This window comes from Gossypium hirsutum, chromosome D13 (genome assembly GCF_007990345.1).
Source record: "Gossypium hirsutum isolate 1008001.06 chromosome D13, Gossypium_hirsutum_v2.1, whole genome shotgun sequence".
NCBI classification, from domain to species: domain Eukaryota; kingdom Viridiplantae; phylum Streptophyta; class Magnoliopsida; order Malvales; family Malvaceae; genus Gossypium; species Gossypium hirsutum.
In genome coordinates this window covers 7232066-7251894 of record NC_053449.1, presented here as the reverse complement: position 1 = coordinate 7251894, position 19829 = coordinate 7232066, and the positions used below count along the sequence as shown (strand labels likewise).

Below are 19829 nucleotides of genomic sequence, written 5' to 3'. Positions count from 1 at the left end.
AATGGAGAAATTTTGGTGGCAAAAAGGACATGGAAAATAGGGCATCCATTGGTGTGAGCGGAAATCGCTATGAGAATGAAAAGAGAATAGAGGTTTGGGTTTTAGATGTTTAACCAAATTTAATTTAGCTTTACTTGTAAAACAGGGTTGGAGACTAATTAATTATTTGAATTTGTTGTTAGCCTATACTCTAAAAGCTAAATATTACCCAGACAATGATTTTTTAAGTGTCAGATTGGGAAATATTCCTTCTTATACCTAGAAGATTGTATGGGCGGCTAAAGGCAAGATACTAGAATGAAAATTCCAGTGATGGATGCTGCATGGGTACCGAGGGTAGTAGACTACAATATACAAAATAATGTTAGTAATCCAGGCATTAGTGTGGTTGCAGATTTGATAGATGATAATTCCAAAGATTGGAAAACAGAAGTAGTGAATAATACCTTCTTTGAAAGCGATGCTAACAAAATTTTACGTATTCCACTAGAAAAGGTGTCGCACGATGATTTTATGGTGTCAAGAGGGGAAGCATCAGGGGAGTATACTGTACGGAGTAGATATAAGCTACTTCTACAAGGTACTATAGACCCTATTGCTAATTACAATTAAAGCAACTATATGTTGTTTTATAAAAAAAACTTTGGAGTCTGAAACTACCTTCAAAACTAAAAATTACAATTTGGAGAATTTCCATGAACTTTATACCTACTCTCAGTAATCTACATTATAAGAGATTAGTTGAACGACAATGTGTCCCAAATGCGTAGGTGAAGTAGAGAACAGGGAGCATGTATTTCGTGATTGTCTTACAATAAAGGAAATTTTTACATAGATTGAATTTTGTTTCGCCACAATTGGTGACAAGTTCAGAGTGCATGGAATGGTTTACCTGGATATTTAAAGAAAATTCTACCAAGCGGTGTCAACTTTTTTACTATGCATTATGGGTAATTTGGACAGAAAGGAACAAGTTTTTGCATGAAGGAAAACAAAAACCATGACAAGCAATAGTAGATTTCATTACGAATTACATACGAAAACTAGATGGGATGGGGAAAAATTTACCTGGTAGGGGATCGGAGATTGAGCGGTAGAGAATACCAGAGTGGCCTAATCTCAAAATAAATTTTGATGTCGCTTTTAACAAACAAGAAAGCGGATCCTGTTCAGGCATTATGATAAGGGATTCAAATTGAGGGGCTCTAGGGTCTAAAACAGTGCTAAACAATAACATGCCTTCGGCGTTTGCAGCGAAAGCTCTCGCATGTGTTTAGGCGGTTCAAATGGGATTGGAAATAGGTTTATCGGTGGTGGAAGTTGAAGGCGATGCATTGTCAGTAATCAATAAGAGTCAAAGTAATGGGTTGGACAGATCAGAAATAGGTGCATACATAAAGGATATTCAACAATTGAAAAGGGGCTTTCAGAGATGTTGGTTTAAACATACTCCAAGAATGGAAAATAGGGTAGCACATGCATTAGCCACAGAAGGTTTGAAGAGAGGGGAACATATTTACCTAAGAAGTGAAGTGCCCGAATATGGTGTGTTCTTGCTAGAAAATGATCGAAGATAGGTAAGAACACCGAACTGAGCTGCCTTTAGAGAAATGGTTGAAGTTGTATGAAGAGGCCAAAGAAAAAGGAGTGCTCGGAAAAGGAAGAAAAGTCAAAACTCCCTCAGGAACTGTAGGCTCCGTTCTTCTTTGCATTTTAAATGGACTTTTGCGTTAAAAAGTCTTTTTCTCTTAAAAGGAACGAAGAACAGCATCCATTTTCTCAAAAAATTCACCATCTAAAACGTGATTTTCTCCAGATGGAGAAGCTGAAAATTTCACCATCTAAAAAGCTTGAAGTGCTTTTGGCTGATAAATGACCAAATTAACCTGTCTTCTCCCCCTTGGAAAAACGTTCTTTCCTCTGCTGTGAAAGTTCTATACCCATTTTTTTCACATTTCGCTGTGAAAGTTCCTTCCTGTTCTTTGTTCCTTTTCCGCAGGTGAGTTCATTTTCTTCTTCTTCTCTTTAATTATTAATTATGCTTTGTTTTTATTTACTTTTTAATTCTGGCTTTTGTGCCTCTTTTCTTTACTGCTTTGTGCCTCTACTGCTGCTTTGCTCTGCCTCTTTTGTTTTGTGCCTCTTTTGCTCGCTTTGTAACTCTTCCAAACTATTTTAGTTGATAAGAAGAGAAGAAATATAGACTAAATCAAAATTTGTATCCAAATTCCATATCGTTGCTGAACTTTCTATATCTTTTGTATTTAAAAGTTCTGATGATGTTCTTTTTAATTGTTTCTAGGGTTTAGCTTTACAATAAGAAACATTACTAATTACTCGAATTCAAGCTCTCCAATCTATTGTTGATATTTCGATACCAAAAATTAATTATATAAATGATCATAAAATTACATTCGATGGTTGGATTTTGCAATGAATCTCCGAATATTTAACAATTATTGTTATTTTTGAATGAATGAAACATACTTTCTTTCTTATGCACGAAAAATTATTGTATTTTTTGGATTTTTTTTAATTTTAGTAGGAAAAAAAGTATGATTAATTCAGTTAAGTGATATTGCCATTAGACAGATAGCTCTTTGTAGTTGCTTATCTAAATGTTGCCACCTCCAGAAATCATGGAACAAAAGCTTGCTGCACAGCATGTGGAAATGCAGAGACTTGGTACAGAAAACCAGAGAACTGCTGCTACCAATGGGACATTGAGACAGGAACTTGCTGCTGCACAGCATGAGTTGCAGATCTTGCATGCTCAGATAGGAGCTGTAACATCTGAAAGAGAACAACAAATGACGAGCCTTGCGGATAAAAGAGCTAAGATGGAAGCAGAACTGCCAGCAGCTGAGCCTGTTAAGGTAGAGTTGCAGCAGGCACACTCTGATGCTCAGAATTCGGTGTTCTCTTTATGTTATAAGCTGGACATTGTTATAATAGATTGTTCTTTCAATTTTAAAACTGTATGAGCAAAATGAAATGGACTAGGATACTGCAAATGAGTAATCACTTTGATAATAAGTATTATTTAATGAAATCTTCTACATATTCCTTAAAGTTTTTGTCATTGAGTTTAAGTGGATTATAGGTTCAATTGTATTTATTGTTCTAGAGGCTACACAAGGTATCAACTTTAGCACGATGACTTGTTTAATTATTGGTTATATTCTTATTTCTTTTAATGCTTGCATGCTCTTGATTACCAATGCTTGCCCCTAGAGTGTTGTATTCTTTGCTTTATCTGGTGATGGGGTTGCTAATCAAGGGTAGTTGTTTGAGGCTTTGAACATCTCTGCACTTTGGGATTTGCCTGCAATTTTGGTCTGCAAGAATGATCATTGTGAGCAATTTGAATTGGAATGAAATTTTATTGGTCTATTAAATTTTTGTGGACTTTATTTATTTCATGTAACAGATGGTATGGGGACGACTGAGTGGAGAGCCGCAAAGAGTCCTCCTTACTACAAACGTGGGGATTATGCTCCTGGTTTGAAGGTGAGACTTGGTTGGCTGAGAGATAAATAGTGGTTGTAATTTGTTGGTTCTTTAGTATTGTTATTATGATTATTAAGTAAATGAGGATTATGTATGTGATGTTGAAGTGACTATGACTAGTAGATGTCGTAAGAGTGATAGTGGATGGTAAAAAACTGTAATAGTTGTGATTTTGGGCCATGTGAGATGCTTCTGCTGGTTTTATATTGTTGTTTTGTTCTTTTATCCTTTTATTTAAAAAACTAAACGTTTGAATGAAGTTTTAGAAAAGCAGAATCTCAAGGGATTTTTCCTGCTTATACTATCGGTTCTTAATATTTAAGTTTTTTTTCTTCTAAGGTGTAAGGCATTGATGCAAAAAGAATGCCTTCTAGCAGAACTTTAAAGCAACAACCTCTCTGGTCAGCTTAAGAAGCGTAATTTTTTTTTTTTGACAAAACATGTCTTAGGAGAATGCATGCTTAAAATTCCTTTTCTCCAGACGGTAGGCATTGATGTATTTTTTAACTTCAATTCTATTTGTTATGTTTTTCATATCTTCTAGGTGGATGGAATGGATGCTCTTGCTGTGAAGCAAGCTTGCACGTTTGCCAAAGAACATGCTTTGAAGAATGGACCAATTGTAAGTTTATTCATCCTGCTATTACCTGTTTTTCATTTTTTTCTTTTTAATAATCTTTTATTGTGCTCATTTTCTGGCCATTTTCCACATGCTAATACTTTCTTATTTAAAGGTGTGAATCTACCACATCAACTTGAGAAAACTTTGGCTTTCTTCATCACTCATTTTAGTGTTTGTGTAAATTGTGTTATCTTCCTTATGCCTAAAGCTGTTAGAGAATCAAATCCCCTGCTACATGATTGATCATGCTTGAACAAACTCCATAATTACATGCTTAACCTTATAAGCTAATTCTACTAGTCACCTCTACAATTAGTAGACTCATAGAATATGTTATTGTTTCTCTTCTACATTATGACTGAGAGATACATGCTTCATTTTGAACTTTTTCTAATTAATCAATATTTGATTTACAACATTTGAGCAGCAAGCGACAGAACACAACACTTTGTTGGAATATTGTGCTTGTTTCAAACTATTTTATGCTTGTGGTACTGAAGACATAGATCTGAAAGAAAATCCGACGTTCTCCCTCCAAAGTGTTGATGAAATCATGAAAATAGTTGAAGAGGCCAAAGTTGCCCCTAGAGTATCACGGCCTATCGAAGGCTTTGGCTAGGGTGGAGAAGAAGATGGGGATGCAAAGGAAGAAGATGCAGAAGAAGACGAAGAAGATGATGAGTACAAGAAAACGGTAAAAGAGGTACATGCCAGTGGAGAAATTCACGTCTCTTAAGGAAAAAAGAGAGCAATATATGGTTTCCAAATGTTGGAGCTTTGGTGTCTTTTAGTGCTTACATATGTTCTTATAAATATGATGTCAGTTTTTTGCTATTGGACCTGGGTGTTGAATAAACAACCTGTAAATTAGTGTGTTTTGGACAAGTAGTTTGTGCAGTCTCTAATATGATTTTGTAGGGTGTATTGGTACTGATTAGGTAGGTGGAAACTACAGGGATTTGAACCCTGCCTAGTTGGTAAGTTGGGTAAATGTAGTGGTCTACACTTTTTAGAGTAAAATGGAAGATCTGTCATTTGTGAGTCCTATAAGTTTGATTTCTTCCATCATAAAGTGGTATGTTATGTCTAGAGTTGCGACTCCATAAAATTTAAGAAATTACCAATATAATTTTTAAGTAACATTTTCATCCTAACAATCTTCTTTCCATGATTTTTTTTTTTTTTTTTGCGTTCTTCATTAGACAGTCTCGACTTTCATTTTCATATGCTTATCAAATATAAGTATTGTATTAACCAAATCATTTTCATATGCTTATCAAATATAAGTATTGTATTAACCAAATCATTTATTGAATATAACCAAATCATTTTCATATGCTTATCAAATATAGCATCTAGTTTAATGAATTCACTTTAAATTGTAAATGCTATTGACAAATTTTTAGTATTTACATTTGGTATATAAATATTATCCCTTTTTAAAATTTTAATCCAAATATATGTAATATTTTAATTCGTTAGGTTTATGTTTTCTATGTTATGATATGAGTTATATATTCAAATACATTTTAAAATAAAATAATACAAATGTGTTAAAAGCATTAATTAAAAATAAAAAATAATTTTTATAATAATACAATCGTGTCAATATCTAATTACAAATATTTAATTTTTATATTTAAATATTTAAATATAGTTTATATATTCTAATTAAAATTTATAAATAATTAATATTAATTACTTAGAAATATTTAAAATTAATATTATATATTAAAATATTAACAATAAGTTATAATAAATTATTTTTTTATATTTTTGCTAAAATATCATAATATTAACTAATTTGAACATTATTTAAATACATATTTGTTACTTTATAATCTCATGTCTAAAATGGACATTTTATTCTTCAAAAGCACTTTTTGACAGCAATGCCAAACACTCAAATTTCTCAAAAGTACTTCTCAAAAGCACTTCTGAAAAGTACTTCTGAAAAGTACTTCTCAAGCACTTCTCAAAAGCAATGAAGAACTGGCCCGTAATCGATTGAGGTCTGGTTGGGTGGCTTAGAAGCTTCTTGAGCACGACAGTTCATATTTTGACCGGATTTTTTCTTACCCAGACTAAGCTTCTTGATCGGACTGAGCTGTAACCGTTGTTTTGCCCAATGAACTGGTCTTGGGCTTTGTTTTATTTATTAATAAAATCTAATTTGTTTAATTTCAAAAAAAAAAGGGCTATAGATAATTTTAAGTATTGTGTATATGTTGTATATTTGATAAATTTTGTAATTGATCTTTCCTTTAGTAGGTAATTTCATTTCTAATTCACAACTTTCTTTTAAATTGATCATATTATTATATATTATTTTAATAGTTGACTCAGTTTATATGTTTTAATTGTATGTATTCTTATAGATTTTAAATACTAAGCATATTCGTTCAAATTACCGGTTAATATAAATTAAAATTTATATCAATATTCACAATTTTTGTACTAATATAATTTAAGGTAAACTATCTAGTTGGTCACTCAACTTTTAAGGAGTTTTCATTTTGGTCACCCAAAATGAAATTTTTGCAATTTCGTCACTCAACTTCTAGGGCGCTTTCATTTTAATCACCCTACTATTAAATCTCTAATGGTAGTTAACTTGTACACACCACTTCATGTTCACAATTTCATTTTGGTCACCCAAAAATATCATTTTTATAATATTGATCGAGGTAAAAAAAACATTAAGGATTAAAGTAAAAAATGGTAGGAACTAAAATAATGTTTTAAAATGGTCAAATTGTACTTTTTTACCCCATTGCTGAAAGTTCTAAATATATTTTTTTCAATATTAAAATTTTAAATTTCAAAACATTAAAATCAATTAAATGAGTTATTGAAATTTTTTATCCCTTGCAATTAATCAAATTAATTAATTTTATATTTCATGCCAAATAAAACTCAAAATTTTCTTATCACTTCTTTACTCAAACGAAAAACAAGCAATTAATTCAATTAATTGCAATAATTTTTCTTTGTTTTTAGCTTAATATGGAATATTCGAGATTATATAATAAATTTAAGTTTCGCAAAAAATTATTAAATATGAGTTATCGAGTTTATTTAATTAAGAATAATATGGAAACAGAAAATAAAATTTTAAAATTTAGAAGGAGATATTTCAATATTACAGTAACCAATCGATTAATATTATCAACTGACAAAAAATTTCAACAATTTATTTAATTTATTTTTATATTTTGAAATTTAAATTTCAATATTGAAAAAAAAAATTAGAATTTTTGGCAATGTGATAAACAAGTACAATTTAAACTTTTTTAATACATTATTTTAGTTTCTACCTTTTTTTCACTTTAATCCTTATTTTTTTACCCCAATCAATACTTTAAAAAAGGATTTTTTTTATGGTGATCAAAATGAAAACGACCTAAAAGTTAGGTGACCAAAATAAAAGCGAAAACATGATATAATGTAACACCCATAACCCGATTCGGTCATTAGACTCGAGTTTTTAGAATGCTACAGACATAACCGGAATAGAACACATTCAAATCACATTGATTATCCAAAAATAAACATAGAATACTTCATAAATGCATAATTATTGCTCAAATTTAACAAAAATCATACAAACATAATCAATTCAATTTATGATTAACAAATACATCATTTCTCAGATCATATACGGGCTTATGTATGCTCAAATACCATCCAGAATTTAACTAGGATTAATTTGCAGCATTTCCAAAATTTTAGTTCAATTATAAATCAAAACAATTCAGAGCTCAATTTTAATTATCATAAATCAATAGACAATCATTATTCATAGCATATATGTGAAAATGGAACTTAAATCGGGTCCACAGACCTTAAAAGTAGTTTGGAAACAAACATGAATTAATCTAAAACAAAATAGAAAAATGTGGAAAAATTTGAAAACAAGGATCACATGGTCATGTAACAGAGCCCAGGTCGTGTGGCTAAACCGTGTACAGTTCGAAGTTAGGGGCACACGACTGTGTCTCCAGAGCCGTGAATAGCCTGATACCGTGTGGAAAGACCTGTACCTAAAAATCAATAAGGCACACGGCCATGTGAGGAGGCCGTGTGAGGTACACTGCCATGTGGCAAACTGTGTCCCAGGCCATGTGCAACCAAAATGACTTCAAAAACAAGTAATTTCAAACACCATTTCTTAGGTATCAAACCCAACCATTTCCAACCATTTCCACGAATTCAAAACACATTCAAACATGTCAAAAACATACTAAAAACATTGAACCTAAGTGCTTAATCAATGTACCCTCATTACTACCACAATTCAAACATTTAAAATCCAAATCACATACATCATTTCCCAAAACACAAAACATGTATCTATCAAGCATTTCATAACTTTAAACCACAATCAAAACCAAACTTGGAAAGGTATGAATCTTACCACATATATACATATAGTTAAAACATACAAAAAGAGCCAAATAAACACAACCACAACATCACATAACAAAAAGCATGGAACAACATGTCTAATAACATGTGAATTTGAATTCCTAGTACATGCCACTTATAACCTAAATCAATCACAATTTATAGCAAGTCGATAAAGGGATAGTGTGAGCTCTGACTTGAACTTCCAACCGACAGAAACTTTCGACGATCTACGGGAAAAACAACACAACGGATGTAAGCAAATATTTGCTTAGTAAGAACGTATTAAACTTAAACTTTAACTTGCCGTAAAGGCTGTAACTTAAACATTGTTGCAATTAAAATTTATAAATAAGGTCATCAGTTCATTATTAACCTATACATATCACAAGTCTCACAAGGTTAGTGAGTTCACATATACGAAACTTATAACTTTATCATGTCATAAAAAATATACAAGTAAACACATATGATACACCATTCATTCAACATTTATTCATTTAACAATTCACATTTCCATTTTAAGTGTTCATTTCAAATGTCCCTTCTTACATATCTATCCATATAAACATTTCATATAACACTTCATATAATTATTTCTATATAACCGCTTCATATAGGTATTTCGTTTATTTGTTCTCGTATAACTTATTCATATAACCAATTCTTTTAATCATTTCACATAACCATTTCGTATAACCAATTCATATAATCATTTCGTATAGCCATTTCAAAGTGTTAACCTTAACACAACAATTCCAAGTCAGTAAACAACAATATACGGATATTTAGAATTCGTATTTTTTATCCATTTTAATGAAACAATTTATCATTGCACAATATTTGTTTTTCCGATGAAACTTTGTAAAAGAACTTAATACATAAGTCCAGGAAATAGATGATGCTCATATGAGCCAATTAGATACAGAAATATATGTGTCAAGTTACCCATCTGGGCTACACCAGTAACAACACAGAAAATAGTCTGGCCAGGGCTATGTATACATGTAAGGTTACCAGTCCAGGCTAAACCTTTAAAATGACAACGGATTACCAGTCCTGGCTAAATTTGTGTCACATGTATATCCAAGTCCGTAACAAATGTTGGAGTTCGATCCAGAACGGGAATCATTTAGAAATATCATGTATGAGACTTTTACTCGATCTATCAGAATTATCGCAAAATTCAATTTAATACTAACTACTCTGATTTCCATTTTAACAATATATATAATTAACCATAGTTAACAACAATTTGTAACTATAGAAAGAAGAACGAACTTACCTAGACAAAAACGATTGCGAAAAGAAGGCCGACGAATAATCCATTAATTTAACTTTTCCACGATTCGAGTCCGTTTGTCTATTTCTTGATCTAAAAAATAGTTTTCATTCAATTAATCCATTCAAACATTTCAAACATTTACACTTAAATGTATAAGCCCTTTTAATATAAATTTAAAAAGTACCCCTAAACTTTATACTTTTATTCAATTTAGTCCCTAAACCCGAAACTTTTAAATTGATCACCATTTAACCAATTCAATGCTAGCTGAATTTTATATAATCCCTATTTATCCCACATTTATCACAATCTCACAGTAATTTCAAGAATTTTTACTATTTTAACAACTTAGTCCCTAAATAAAAAATTAACAAAATTTACTTAATCAAATAGTCCTTAAATATTTCATAGCTTCCAAATCTAACCATTTCTATCAAAACATATAAGATTCAATGACAAGTTTAGAAATATTTAACAGTTTTGAAAGCGGTGGTACGAATTAGTTAAATTAAGCTGCAATGATCTTAAAAACATAAAAATCATGAAAAACAGAATTCAAATGGACTTAGATGCACAAGTTGAAGCTTAGCCGAATCTTCAAACCCAATAATGGAGTTTCGGTCATCCACAATGAAAAATGAAGATGATATTTATTTTATTATTTTATCTTACTTTATCTTTTTATTTAATTACCAAAATGCCATTAATTTACATATTTTTAAACTAAAGCATATATACATACCGTCCAACATTTTAAGTATGGTTAAATTATCATATAAATCCATTCAATTATGTTTTTGTAATCAATTAACCCTTTTAAACTAATAACGATTGGTTTTTGTGATTTTTACAATTTAGTCTTTTTTACTTAATTATCTATCTAAACGTTAAAATTTTCTAACTAAATTTTAATATACCTATATAATCACTCCGTAAATATTTAATAAAAATATTTACGAGCTCAATTTACAGAAATGAAGTCCCGAAACATCATTTTTCAAAACCACTTGACTTTAGGGACAACCAACTTGTACTTAAATATTCATTCAATTACCAAAAATTATCAAACCAAAATTCAATATAATATCATAATTGACTCTAATATTTACGAACTTACTCGTCGGATTTGTGGTTTCGAAACTACTATTTTCAACACCACTGAAAAACGGATTGTTACATGTAACGTGTACAGTTAACCGCCATTAGAGATTTAACGGTTTGATGATTAAAATAAAAGCATATTAAAAGTTGAGTGACAAAACTACAATGATTTCATTTTGGGTGATCAAAATAAAAACACCCTAAAAATCGGGTGACTAACTAGATAATTTACGTATTTAATGAATCTAATTTTAAATTTACCTAAATTTTAATTAAATCCTGGTGAACATTTGATCATAATTTGGATTCGATCTCTTTAAGCAAAATAAATATATAAAGGTATCAAAATTAAATAAGGTATTGTGTATTAAGAAGCATTGTGGACAATATTTTTTTATTTTTTTAATAATGATTGTAAAAACTTGTGAACGTTGATTTTTGGATTAGAAATCAACTTTAATTTTTTATCATATATCTCTTATTCTTTAAAACAACATGTTTTTTTAGTGTTTTTGGATTTCATACTCAAATTATCATATTATTAAAACCTTTAAACAATCAATACATTTTTTTAGAAATGAAAAAGTACATAAATTCTTTAATATGCACAGTACAAGAAGACAAACTTACATATATCACAATTTATGCGATTTTAAGGTATAATTTTGATTTTAATACTTTAGTTGTAAACACGTAAATTTATTTTTTCTTTTTTCTTTTTTTATATAAATTGTTATTAGAAAAAAGATTTTGAATTGTTGAATTTTGCTAATTCCTTATATTGACGAAAGGCGTGTTGCAATGAATAGAGTGGCACTCAACAATGTTCACTGCAATCTAATGAAGCAAATTTTTTGGACTAGTTATTGTGCTTATATTTTGAAGATATTGTAGTTTATCTATGGAAACCAATATGTGGCTATTAAAGACTGGATTAGGTTCAAGTGAATTAAGACAACCCTAGTTTTGTGGAGAATTGGTCAAGATTGTAATGTTGAGGAAGGTCATATCTTCATCAAATTATGCTTTTATTATTTTCAAGGAGTTGTTTTGTATACATTCAATTACTATGTTAGCAAGCCGGGATTGATATATGTTAAGAGGCTTGTCTAGGTCATGTATGTGAGCATATTGATAGAACTAAATTTGTTCATTGAGAAACTGTTTTGTGTCAATGTACAAATTGAATTGTAAACCTTTAGTATTTATTGCTTAAATTCAATTCTCAGTGGGAGGATTTTAAGGTGAGTGGTTTTTAGGTACAAGAGTGATATCTCTACATTTGGGAAGTTATAATGTGATCCACTTGTTTTATTATAGATTAAAGATAGAGCAATTACTCACTGAGTTATGCTCCACATACATAAGGACTGCATAAAGAAATATTGGTGTTCTTTTTGTTTTTGTTTACACAGTTTTTCGCAATGCCAAGTCATAGATGTTGACACCATTTTTTTTGATAAAACGGAGTCGACTTGGATTTTGAAAATGAAAATTAAAATAGAAGTCGCCACCGATCCTTTTTGATGAGGTGTGATCGGGTCACCTCGTAAAGTGATTGTTTCTAATAAACAATTTAATTTTATTAAAACAACGATTTTAGTCCACGAAATTCAGAAAAATGAGTTCGGGAGTCGGTTATGTAGAGGAAAGATTAGCACCCTCGTAATGCCCAAAATTGGTACCTAGCTAGTTGATTAATTAATGTCTTAGTGTCGAAGATTGAAAACTTTAAAGAAATTTAAAATACGGTCCTTTATTGAAATGTTGAAAATTTGCGAGAAAAGAGCATATTTTACGTTAATCGAGAAAGAGAATTATATCCAATAAGTTAGGACACAATGTCTTGAATTCCCGATGCGCGAATGAATATAGAAATTTTACTTATTTAAAAGATATTTAGCTATCTTGGATTAAAAAAGGGATCAGGCCCAGTAAGTTAGGACTAGATCTTTTCTTAATTTTCGAGATTGTTTAAAGTTTAGGTTTGGAAAAAGACTCGTGTATTTAGATTCATCATGAAAATCGAAACCCAGTAAGTTAGGGTACGACCTTCTCGAATCTAAACATACGAAATGCCATTTATTTAGAAAAAAATTTGACATATTAAGTAAAATGAGACACGATGTTGTGATAAAAAGAATGCGAAAACGGATGACATTGTTGATATACATAGCAAAACAATAATGAATACGATGGTGTATAGATAATACGAACAGCAATAGCAAAAATAAGATAAATAAAAAGGACAAATCCATAATATACAAAACAAATATACAAACAAATAATATTAAAACATTCTAAAAAGAAAATAAATAATAATAATAATAAACGTAAATAGACAAATGAATTGAGAAAATGAATAAAATTATAAAAATATAAAAAGATATATAAGTATGTATATATATATGTAAATCAAAGATATATATATAATTAAATCTAAAATTAAAAAAGGTACAAATCAGTAACTAATAATGATGATGATGATGATAATAATAATAATAATAATAATAATAGTAAGAATAAAAATAATAATATGAGTAATAGTAAAAACAATGGTAATAGGAGTAATAATAATGATTAAAATTAATTAATTTAATAAAAATAATAAAAAAGGACTAATTTGAACTTAAAATAGAAATTAGGGACAAATTCGTAAATAAATTAAAAGAAAAGGACCGAATAGAGTGCGCGAATAACAAAGAGGGACTAAATGGGAAAATATCCCCTCCCTCCAAAACGCAGAGCTTTACACGGGACTCAAATGAAATCAAAATAAAATTCTAAGGCAAAATTAAAAAACAAAAGGAATCTAACAAAAGGGACCAAATTATAAAATGGGAGAAATACGGAAGGCTAAAAGGGTAAATAGACCCTTAGCTCAAAAACGCCCGGATCCCCTAGCTGGGTCGGGTCGCGCGCACGGGTCAAGGAGCCAAACGATGCCGTTTTGGCGCTGGTAACCATGGTCCAAACGACGCCGTTTCAAATATTTATAAAAACTAAAAAAACCCTAAATTTCATTCAAATCAGCTTTAAAATAATAAAAAAAACAGAGAACCCCCTCAAGCCCCAATGCCCTCTGACAATTCGGCTTCTCACCGCCGTTCATCCGTCCGCCGCACCGCCACTAAACCGACGGCCAACGAAGCACGACGAAGGGCTTTTAAAGCCCAGCTTTCGGGCGATTTGAAAAATTGGGTCTTTGAACCCCCATAAGCGCCGAGACAGAGGCTCATAATCCTCCTTTTCGGATCCGGGCCAACGACAGAGAACCACCTACCGACGGCGCGATTGCGAGGTATCTCCGGTAAGCCCCTTTCCTCCTTTTATTTTATTATTTAGTATGTAAAAAAAATAAAAAAAATGGAAAAATAAAAAGGATTCGAACAAGAAAGTAAAAAACCTCTCAAATCTGCTCTATTTTTGTTTTTTATTTAATGTTCGTAAAAAAGGGGAACCTACTTACAAGCGTTCGATTATGGCTTTTATAGCCGAAATACAAAATATTTTTTTTTGTTTTCTACTTATATTTTCCTTGTCTCTTCCTTGTTGTTTTCTTGTGCTTGGTTACGTGTTTGCTCTTTCTTTGCAGGCGGTATTAGGCGGAGCAGGTGGCGCAAGTGTCAGAAGCAGGTGGTGGCAGCAGATGGATGCGGCGTACATAGGAGGGACTAGGGTTCTGAAACCCTAGTTTTTTATTGGGTTTGGGCCATATTTTTTTAATGTTTGGGCCCATTGTTGTAAATGGACTGTGTGTTTATTTATTTATTTATTTATTTTTGTTGGGCCCGAGCAAAATGGGCTTGTACAATAGAGCCACTTCCATCAAGCATTTCCATTAACTAATGATTCATTCAAAAACAACAATCGTAAGTATCAACAACCTACGTGTATTAAACATCTCCAAACCATAAATCATTTTTTACATTGGTTCCTAAAATTTAAACAATCCAATTGAATCTTCAAACCAAACAATCATTTCAATCAAACGTTTTTGGCAATCTACCTATTAGATCTGAATATCAGCTTGAATCTAATATGTATAAACATATTTATTAATTCATACATTATTAAGAGATGAACCAAGCCAACTCCAAGTTGACAATTAAGGCTAAGATGATTGTTGAACATAATTAGAATGATACTTTAGTCTGAAATTCAATTGGAATGATCTAAATTTTGGGGTCAATTTAAAATTTGACTCATAGTTTGAGGACAAAATAGTTGAATTAACCCTATAAATAATTTCATGTACTAAAATATATGGCTCAAACACTTGGTGCTTCCTTTAAAGATAGGATTTCCACCATTGTTGTAAGGCACACCAAGGAAGAAAGAGATAAAATATGGCACCCATTTCATTACCCAACAATCCCCATGCAGTATGCATCCCCTACCCGGCACAAGGTCACGTAAACCCGATGCTCAAAGTGGCCAAACTCCTCCATTTCAAAGGCTTCCACATCACTTTCGTCAACACCGAGTACAACCACAAACGCTTGCTCAAATCCAGGGGCCCCCACGCCCTCGACGGCTTGCCTGACTTCCGGTTCGAGACAATCCCCGACGGCCTTCCTCCGCCGGACATCGACGCCACGCAAGACATCCCCGCGCTTTCTGACTCAACTAGCAAGCATTGTTTGGCTCCCTTTCGCCGACTCCTTGTTGAGCTAAATGCTAATTCCGGTGTCCCGCCGGTCACTTGTATCGTCGCCGATGGGAGCATGTCGTTCACTCTTGAGGCGGCTAAAGAGTTAGGGATTCCCAGTGTGTTGCTTTGGACACCCAGTGCTTGTGGTTTCTTGGCTTATTGCCATTACCGACGGCTTATTGATGAGGGTTTTACACCATTGAAAGGTACAAAACTCTGGTTTTTCTTTCAAACTCTTTTGGTTAAAATTGACTTTTGTCCCTCTACTATGCTATAAATTTAAGATTTAATCCTTATAGTTTAATTTCCAGATATTTGATTTATTCTTATTAGTTAGTCCATATTATTAAAAAAATTATATTTTTACTTGATTAAAGTTTTCTTGAGTAAAATGTTTTAAAAGATGTAAGCATGTTTTAGGCTGAAATTTGAATTTTTTCTTTACATTATTTCTAATATTTTTAATAAAAAAACCTTTAATCCTTTTATCTTTATGCATATTTATTATCAGTTTATTGATTCACTCAATTTTCATATGGCATTAATTTTGTGGCAGAATAATAGTGACAAAAATTCACTTAATCACTTTTAGCAACTAAAATCGTGACAAATAAAAATAAAAAAAAATTAATTATTTTTCTTCTAAAAATGCATCCTTAAGCATTCATTTTTAAAAGTATTCCACATCAGTATTTTAAGTGAAATGATGGTGTTAATAATTTCAACTAATTAATAATACTATAAAAATAAAATAAAAACAAAATTATACCCAGGTGTAAATCTCGAATATTGGCATAGTAAAAGGACCGAACTCTAAATTTGACCCCTAACAATTTCTTCATCATTGGGCAGATGAATCCTATATGACAAACGGGTATTTGGATACCGTCATCGACTGGATCCCGGGCATGAAAAACATCCGCATAAGGGACCTTCCAAGCTTTGTTCGAACAACGGATCCAGACGATATAATGTTGAATTTCTTTGCGACGGAGTGCGACAGAGCTGCCAAAGCTTCCGCCATTATCGTAAACACCTTCGATGAATTGGAACATGATGTCGTCAAAGCTCTCTCCTCCATCTTCCCTAAATTTTACACCATTGGACCCCTTCACTTGCTCCTCAACCACATCCCACCGTCGTCACCTTTAAGCTCCATGGGGTCCAACCTGTGGAAAGAAGAGCCTCGATGTTTTCAATGGCTAGATTTAAAAGAACCCAAATCGGTCGTTTACGTTAATTTCGGGAGCATCACGGTGATGACGGCGAATCAAATGGTTGAATTCGCTTGGGGTTTGGCTAATAGTAAAAAACCTTTTTTGTGGATCATTAGACCCGATTTGGTACGGGGGGATTCGGCCATTTTGCCGCCAGAGTTTATCGAGGAAACTAAAGACCGGTGTTTCATGGCGAGCTGGTGCCCGCAAGAGGAAGTACTGAACCATAGCGCCGTGGCCGGGTTCTTGACGCACAGCGGGTGGAATTCGACTGTGGAAAGCATTTCGAGTGGGGTGGCGATGGTTTCTTGGCCGTTCTTCGCGGAGCAACAAACGAATTGTTGGTTCGCTTGTAATGAATGGGGTATCGGCATGGAAATCGACAACAATGTGAAGAGGGAGAAAGTGGAGAAGCTGGTGAGGGAGTTGATGGAAGGAAGGAAAGGGGAGGAGATGAGGGAAAACGCCATGGAATGGAAGAGAAAAGCTGAAAAAGCTGCGTGTTTGGATGGACCGTCCTTGTTGAATCTGGATAGGTTGATTAATGAAGTCTTGCTCGAAGGACATGAATGATCAACTTTATTTAAATAATAATAATAATTGTGGAGTTATTAATTATTATTTTTTTAGATTCACACACTCAAATTTTAACGAAAAATGTGAGTTAGTCGTAGGTCAACTAAGTAACCTATTTGGCGTGCCATACAAGTACCTGGTGATGCCATCTATAAACTAAATTGTTTAACATTTTTTTTCATTTTGTTTCAATTTTCTTTCTTCTCCTCTTTCTCTCTTCCCCTCTAACTACTGTCGCCGTTGTGTCCAACCCCCATCGCCGTCGCCCTCCTCTTACTCCTCATTGTTCCAACCCCCACCACCTCTCCCTTTCCTCTTACTCCTCACAGTTGTAAAAAGAGTACTCACCGTTGTGACCCATTATTGTATCCCATTTTAGAGTTTTATTTTTTTAATTAATAAAAAACAAGGAAAATCAAAAGTTGATTTGTTTGGTTTAGGTTTGCTTACTTTTGGTATATTTGATACCCTTCTTTGCTTTTCAATTCATCTACCCATTTATTGATTCACTTCTCTAATTTTCTCACTAACCAAATAGGAGAAATTTCAGCTCTTGTTCTGAAAATTCAATCACTTTCAATGATGATGACAATGATAATGAGAGAGGAAAAGTTGAAAATTTTACTTACCATTCTAGGGTTATTAGTTGTTGTTTTTCTTAAATGGGTTGGCCCTTTTTTCATGGATAAGGTCAGTACTTTTTTTTATCCCCAGTTTCATGCCTTTGTTACATTGCTCTATTTATGATCTATGTGGATTGTTAATGGTTAGGTTTATTCTGGGTTTTTTCTTTCTTTTCTTCAAATTTTGTCAATAGAATGAAAGATAGTTGCATGCGCAAAAAGATTGTTTCGATGGCAGTTAATAAGGCAAGGGAAGTGAAAGGGTTTCCTGATAGGTGGAAGATGATAATTTTGAAACTGGAGCAAATCCCTTCGTACTTATCGGAATTGTCGACCATACTTGCTTTTCAAAAAAATGCTCTTTTTAATGAACAATTGCAGGTTGTTTCGAAGACATTGAAGGAAGTGATTGAATTAGCATATTTATTCTTGAAAGAGAAGTGTTAAACAAAATGAAAAAAAAAGTGTTAAACAATTTTGTTTATTGATGACGTCACCTCGTGCTTAGATGGCACGCCACATAGGCTACTTAGTTGACATGCGATTTGATTGGCGATCAACTTATATTTCCTGTCAAAATTAGGCTAATTTTTGAAAAATCGTAACGTTAAAAGTGTCAATCCAAAACAAAATATTTAAGGGCTCAAATCTAAGAACCCATAAACGTTAAGGATATTTTCGACAACTATGCCAAAAAAAACAGCAGCAATACAACCAAAGACCACAGTGGGTATGATATTTCAAGTATTATTATAAGTGAAATATTTCAATTTGAAATAATTAATTAAAATATTTCAATCACCACTTTAAAAAATATTACACATAATAAAACACAAAACGAAAATTAATGCTTCAAAAGCAATATTATGCGAAACAACCTGAGAATTGCAAAAACTAAGGACCTAATTGGTGATAAATTGGAAAGCAATTAGCATCTCATCAAGTTAGTATAGAACTTCAAAATAGGCTAGCCCCTGCACTTACACTTTAAGCTTCATTCCAAGCTCTTGAAGAAAAGAACAATATGACTTTGCAACTACTCCTCTCTTCTAAGGTCGATTCCATCCTTCCTAGATGGAGAATGGTTCTCAATTACTTCTCGGCTGAAGTCGCACTTGCGCGTAGATGAATACGGCTGCTCTGGTTCTCAAAATTTAAGAACAGGTTTCAAAAACCCAAAAAAGGATTAAGGAAGTTTTTGTTTAAAATAGACAACCCCTTTAAATCCAAGATAACCATAAAAAATCAAGCTTTTGAGGTATAAAAAAACACCCCTTAAGTAGATTTTATTTACAAAAATAGAAAAAAAAAAAAAAAACCTTAGATCTCAATTCTGAAAACACCTGGCTTTTGAAGAAAATCCTTTAACCTAATATTGCTTTCAAACCACCGTCAATTACTGAAAACAAAAGACAAACCCAAAAAAAAAAACAGAACAAAAAAAAATGATTAATAGAAAGGGATTCAGATAAGTGGGGATTAACAGAGAAAAGCATCAAAGACTCATATTTTTTAGTTTTCAAGTTCTTAAACAGTTTAAGAAAAAAAAACCTCAAAAACTCAAATCAAACTTAAGTATCAAAGATCCATATTGTTCAGTTTCCAAGATGCTTGAATCTTCTCCCATGAAAATTGATGCTTATCTAGAGACGACTTCAAGCGTTTTGAGCTTTCATTTCCCTTAACTCGATAAAAAGATGAAAAGTGAAAGTTTGGAAGCAAATGGTGAAAGAATAACGTCCCCAGGTTTTTGTCAAATATAAGCTTGTAAATTTGTGATTTTTTTTTTATGGGTACACTAGGAAGAAAAAAAAATTTAAGCTATTCCCTGTAT

General features: G+C 32.2%; 3 protein-coding genes across 4 annotated transcripts; all 3 read left to right on the top strand.

Annotated features, from left to right (window-relative positions):
- The first annotated feature begins 885 nt into the window (after positions 1-885).
- Positions 886-5274, top strand: LOC107918442 (uncharacterized). Of its 2 annotated transcripts, none has more exons than XM_041110156.1 (5): positions 886-1999; positions 2635-3355; positions 3431-3510; positions 4055-4132; positions 4560-5274. In XM_041110156.1, the coding sequence occupies exons 3-5, from the start codon at positions 3436-3438 to the stop codon at positions 4749-4751; spliced, it is 345 nt and encodes a 114-aa protein (XP_040966090.1). In that variant the 5' UTR covers positions 886-1999; positions 2635-3355; positions 3431-3435; the 3' UTR covers positions 4752-5274. The 2 variants fall into 2 exon arrangements, with proteins under 2 accessions (XP_040966090.1, XP_016703496.1); XM_016848007.2 differs by having other exon boundaries at positions 890-1999; positions 2635-2876.
- On the top strand, positions 2619-3285 carry LOC107919401 (protein FLX-like 2). The gene is made up of 2 exons (XM_016848874.2): positions 2619-2915; positions 3235-3285. Exons 1-2 carry the CDS (start codon positions 2619-2621, stop codon positions 3283-3285), a joined length of 348 nt encoding a protein of 115 aa, XP_016704363.2.
- A 9903-nt stretch (positions 5275-15177) lies between the features above and the next one.
- On the top strand, positions 15178-17580 carry LOC107918707 (7-deoxyloganetin glucosyltransferase). The gene is made up of 2 exons (XM_016848291.2): positions 15178-15785; positions 16432-17580. Exons 1-2 carry the CDS (start codon positions 15275-15277, stop codon positions 17367-17369), a joined length of 1449 nt encoding a protein of 482 aa, XP_016703780.2. The 5' UTR covers positions 15178-15274; the 3' UTR covers positions 17370-17580.
- Positions 17581-19829: the final 2249 nt, after the last annotated feature.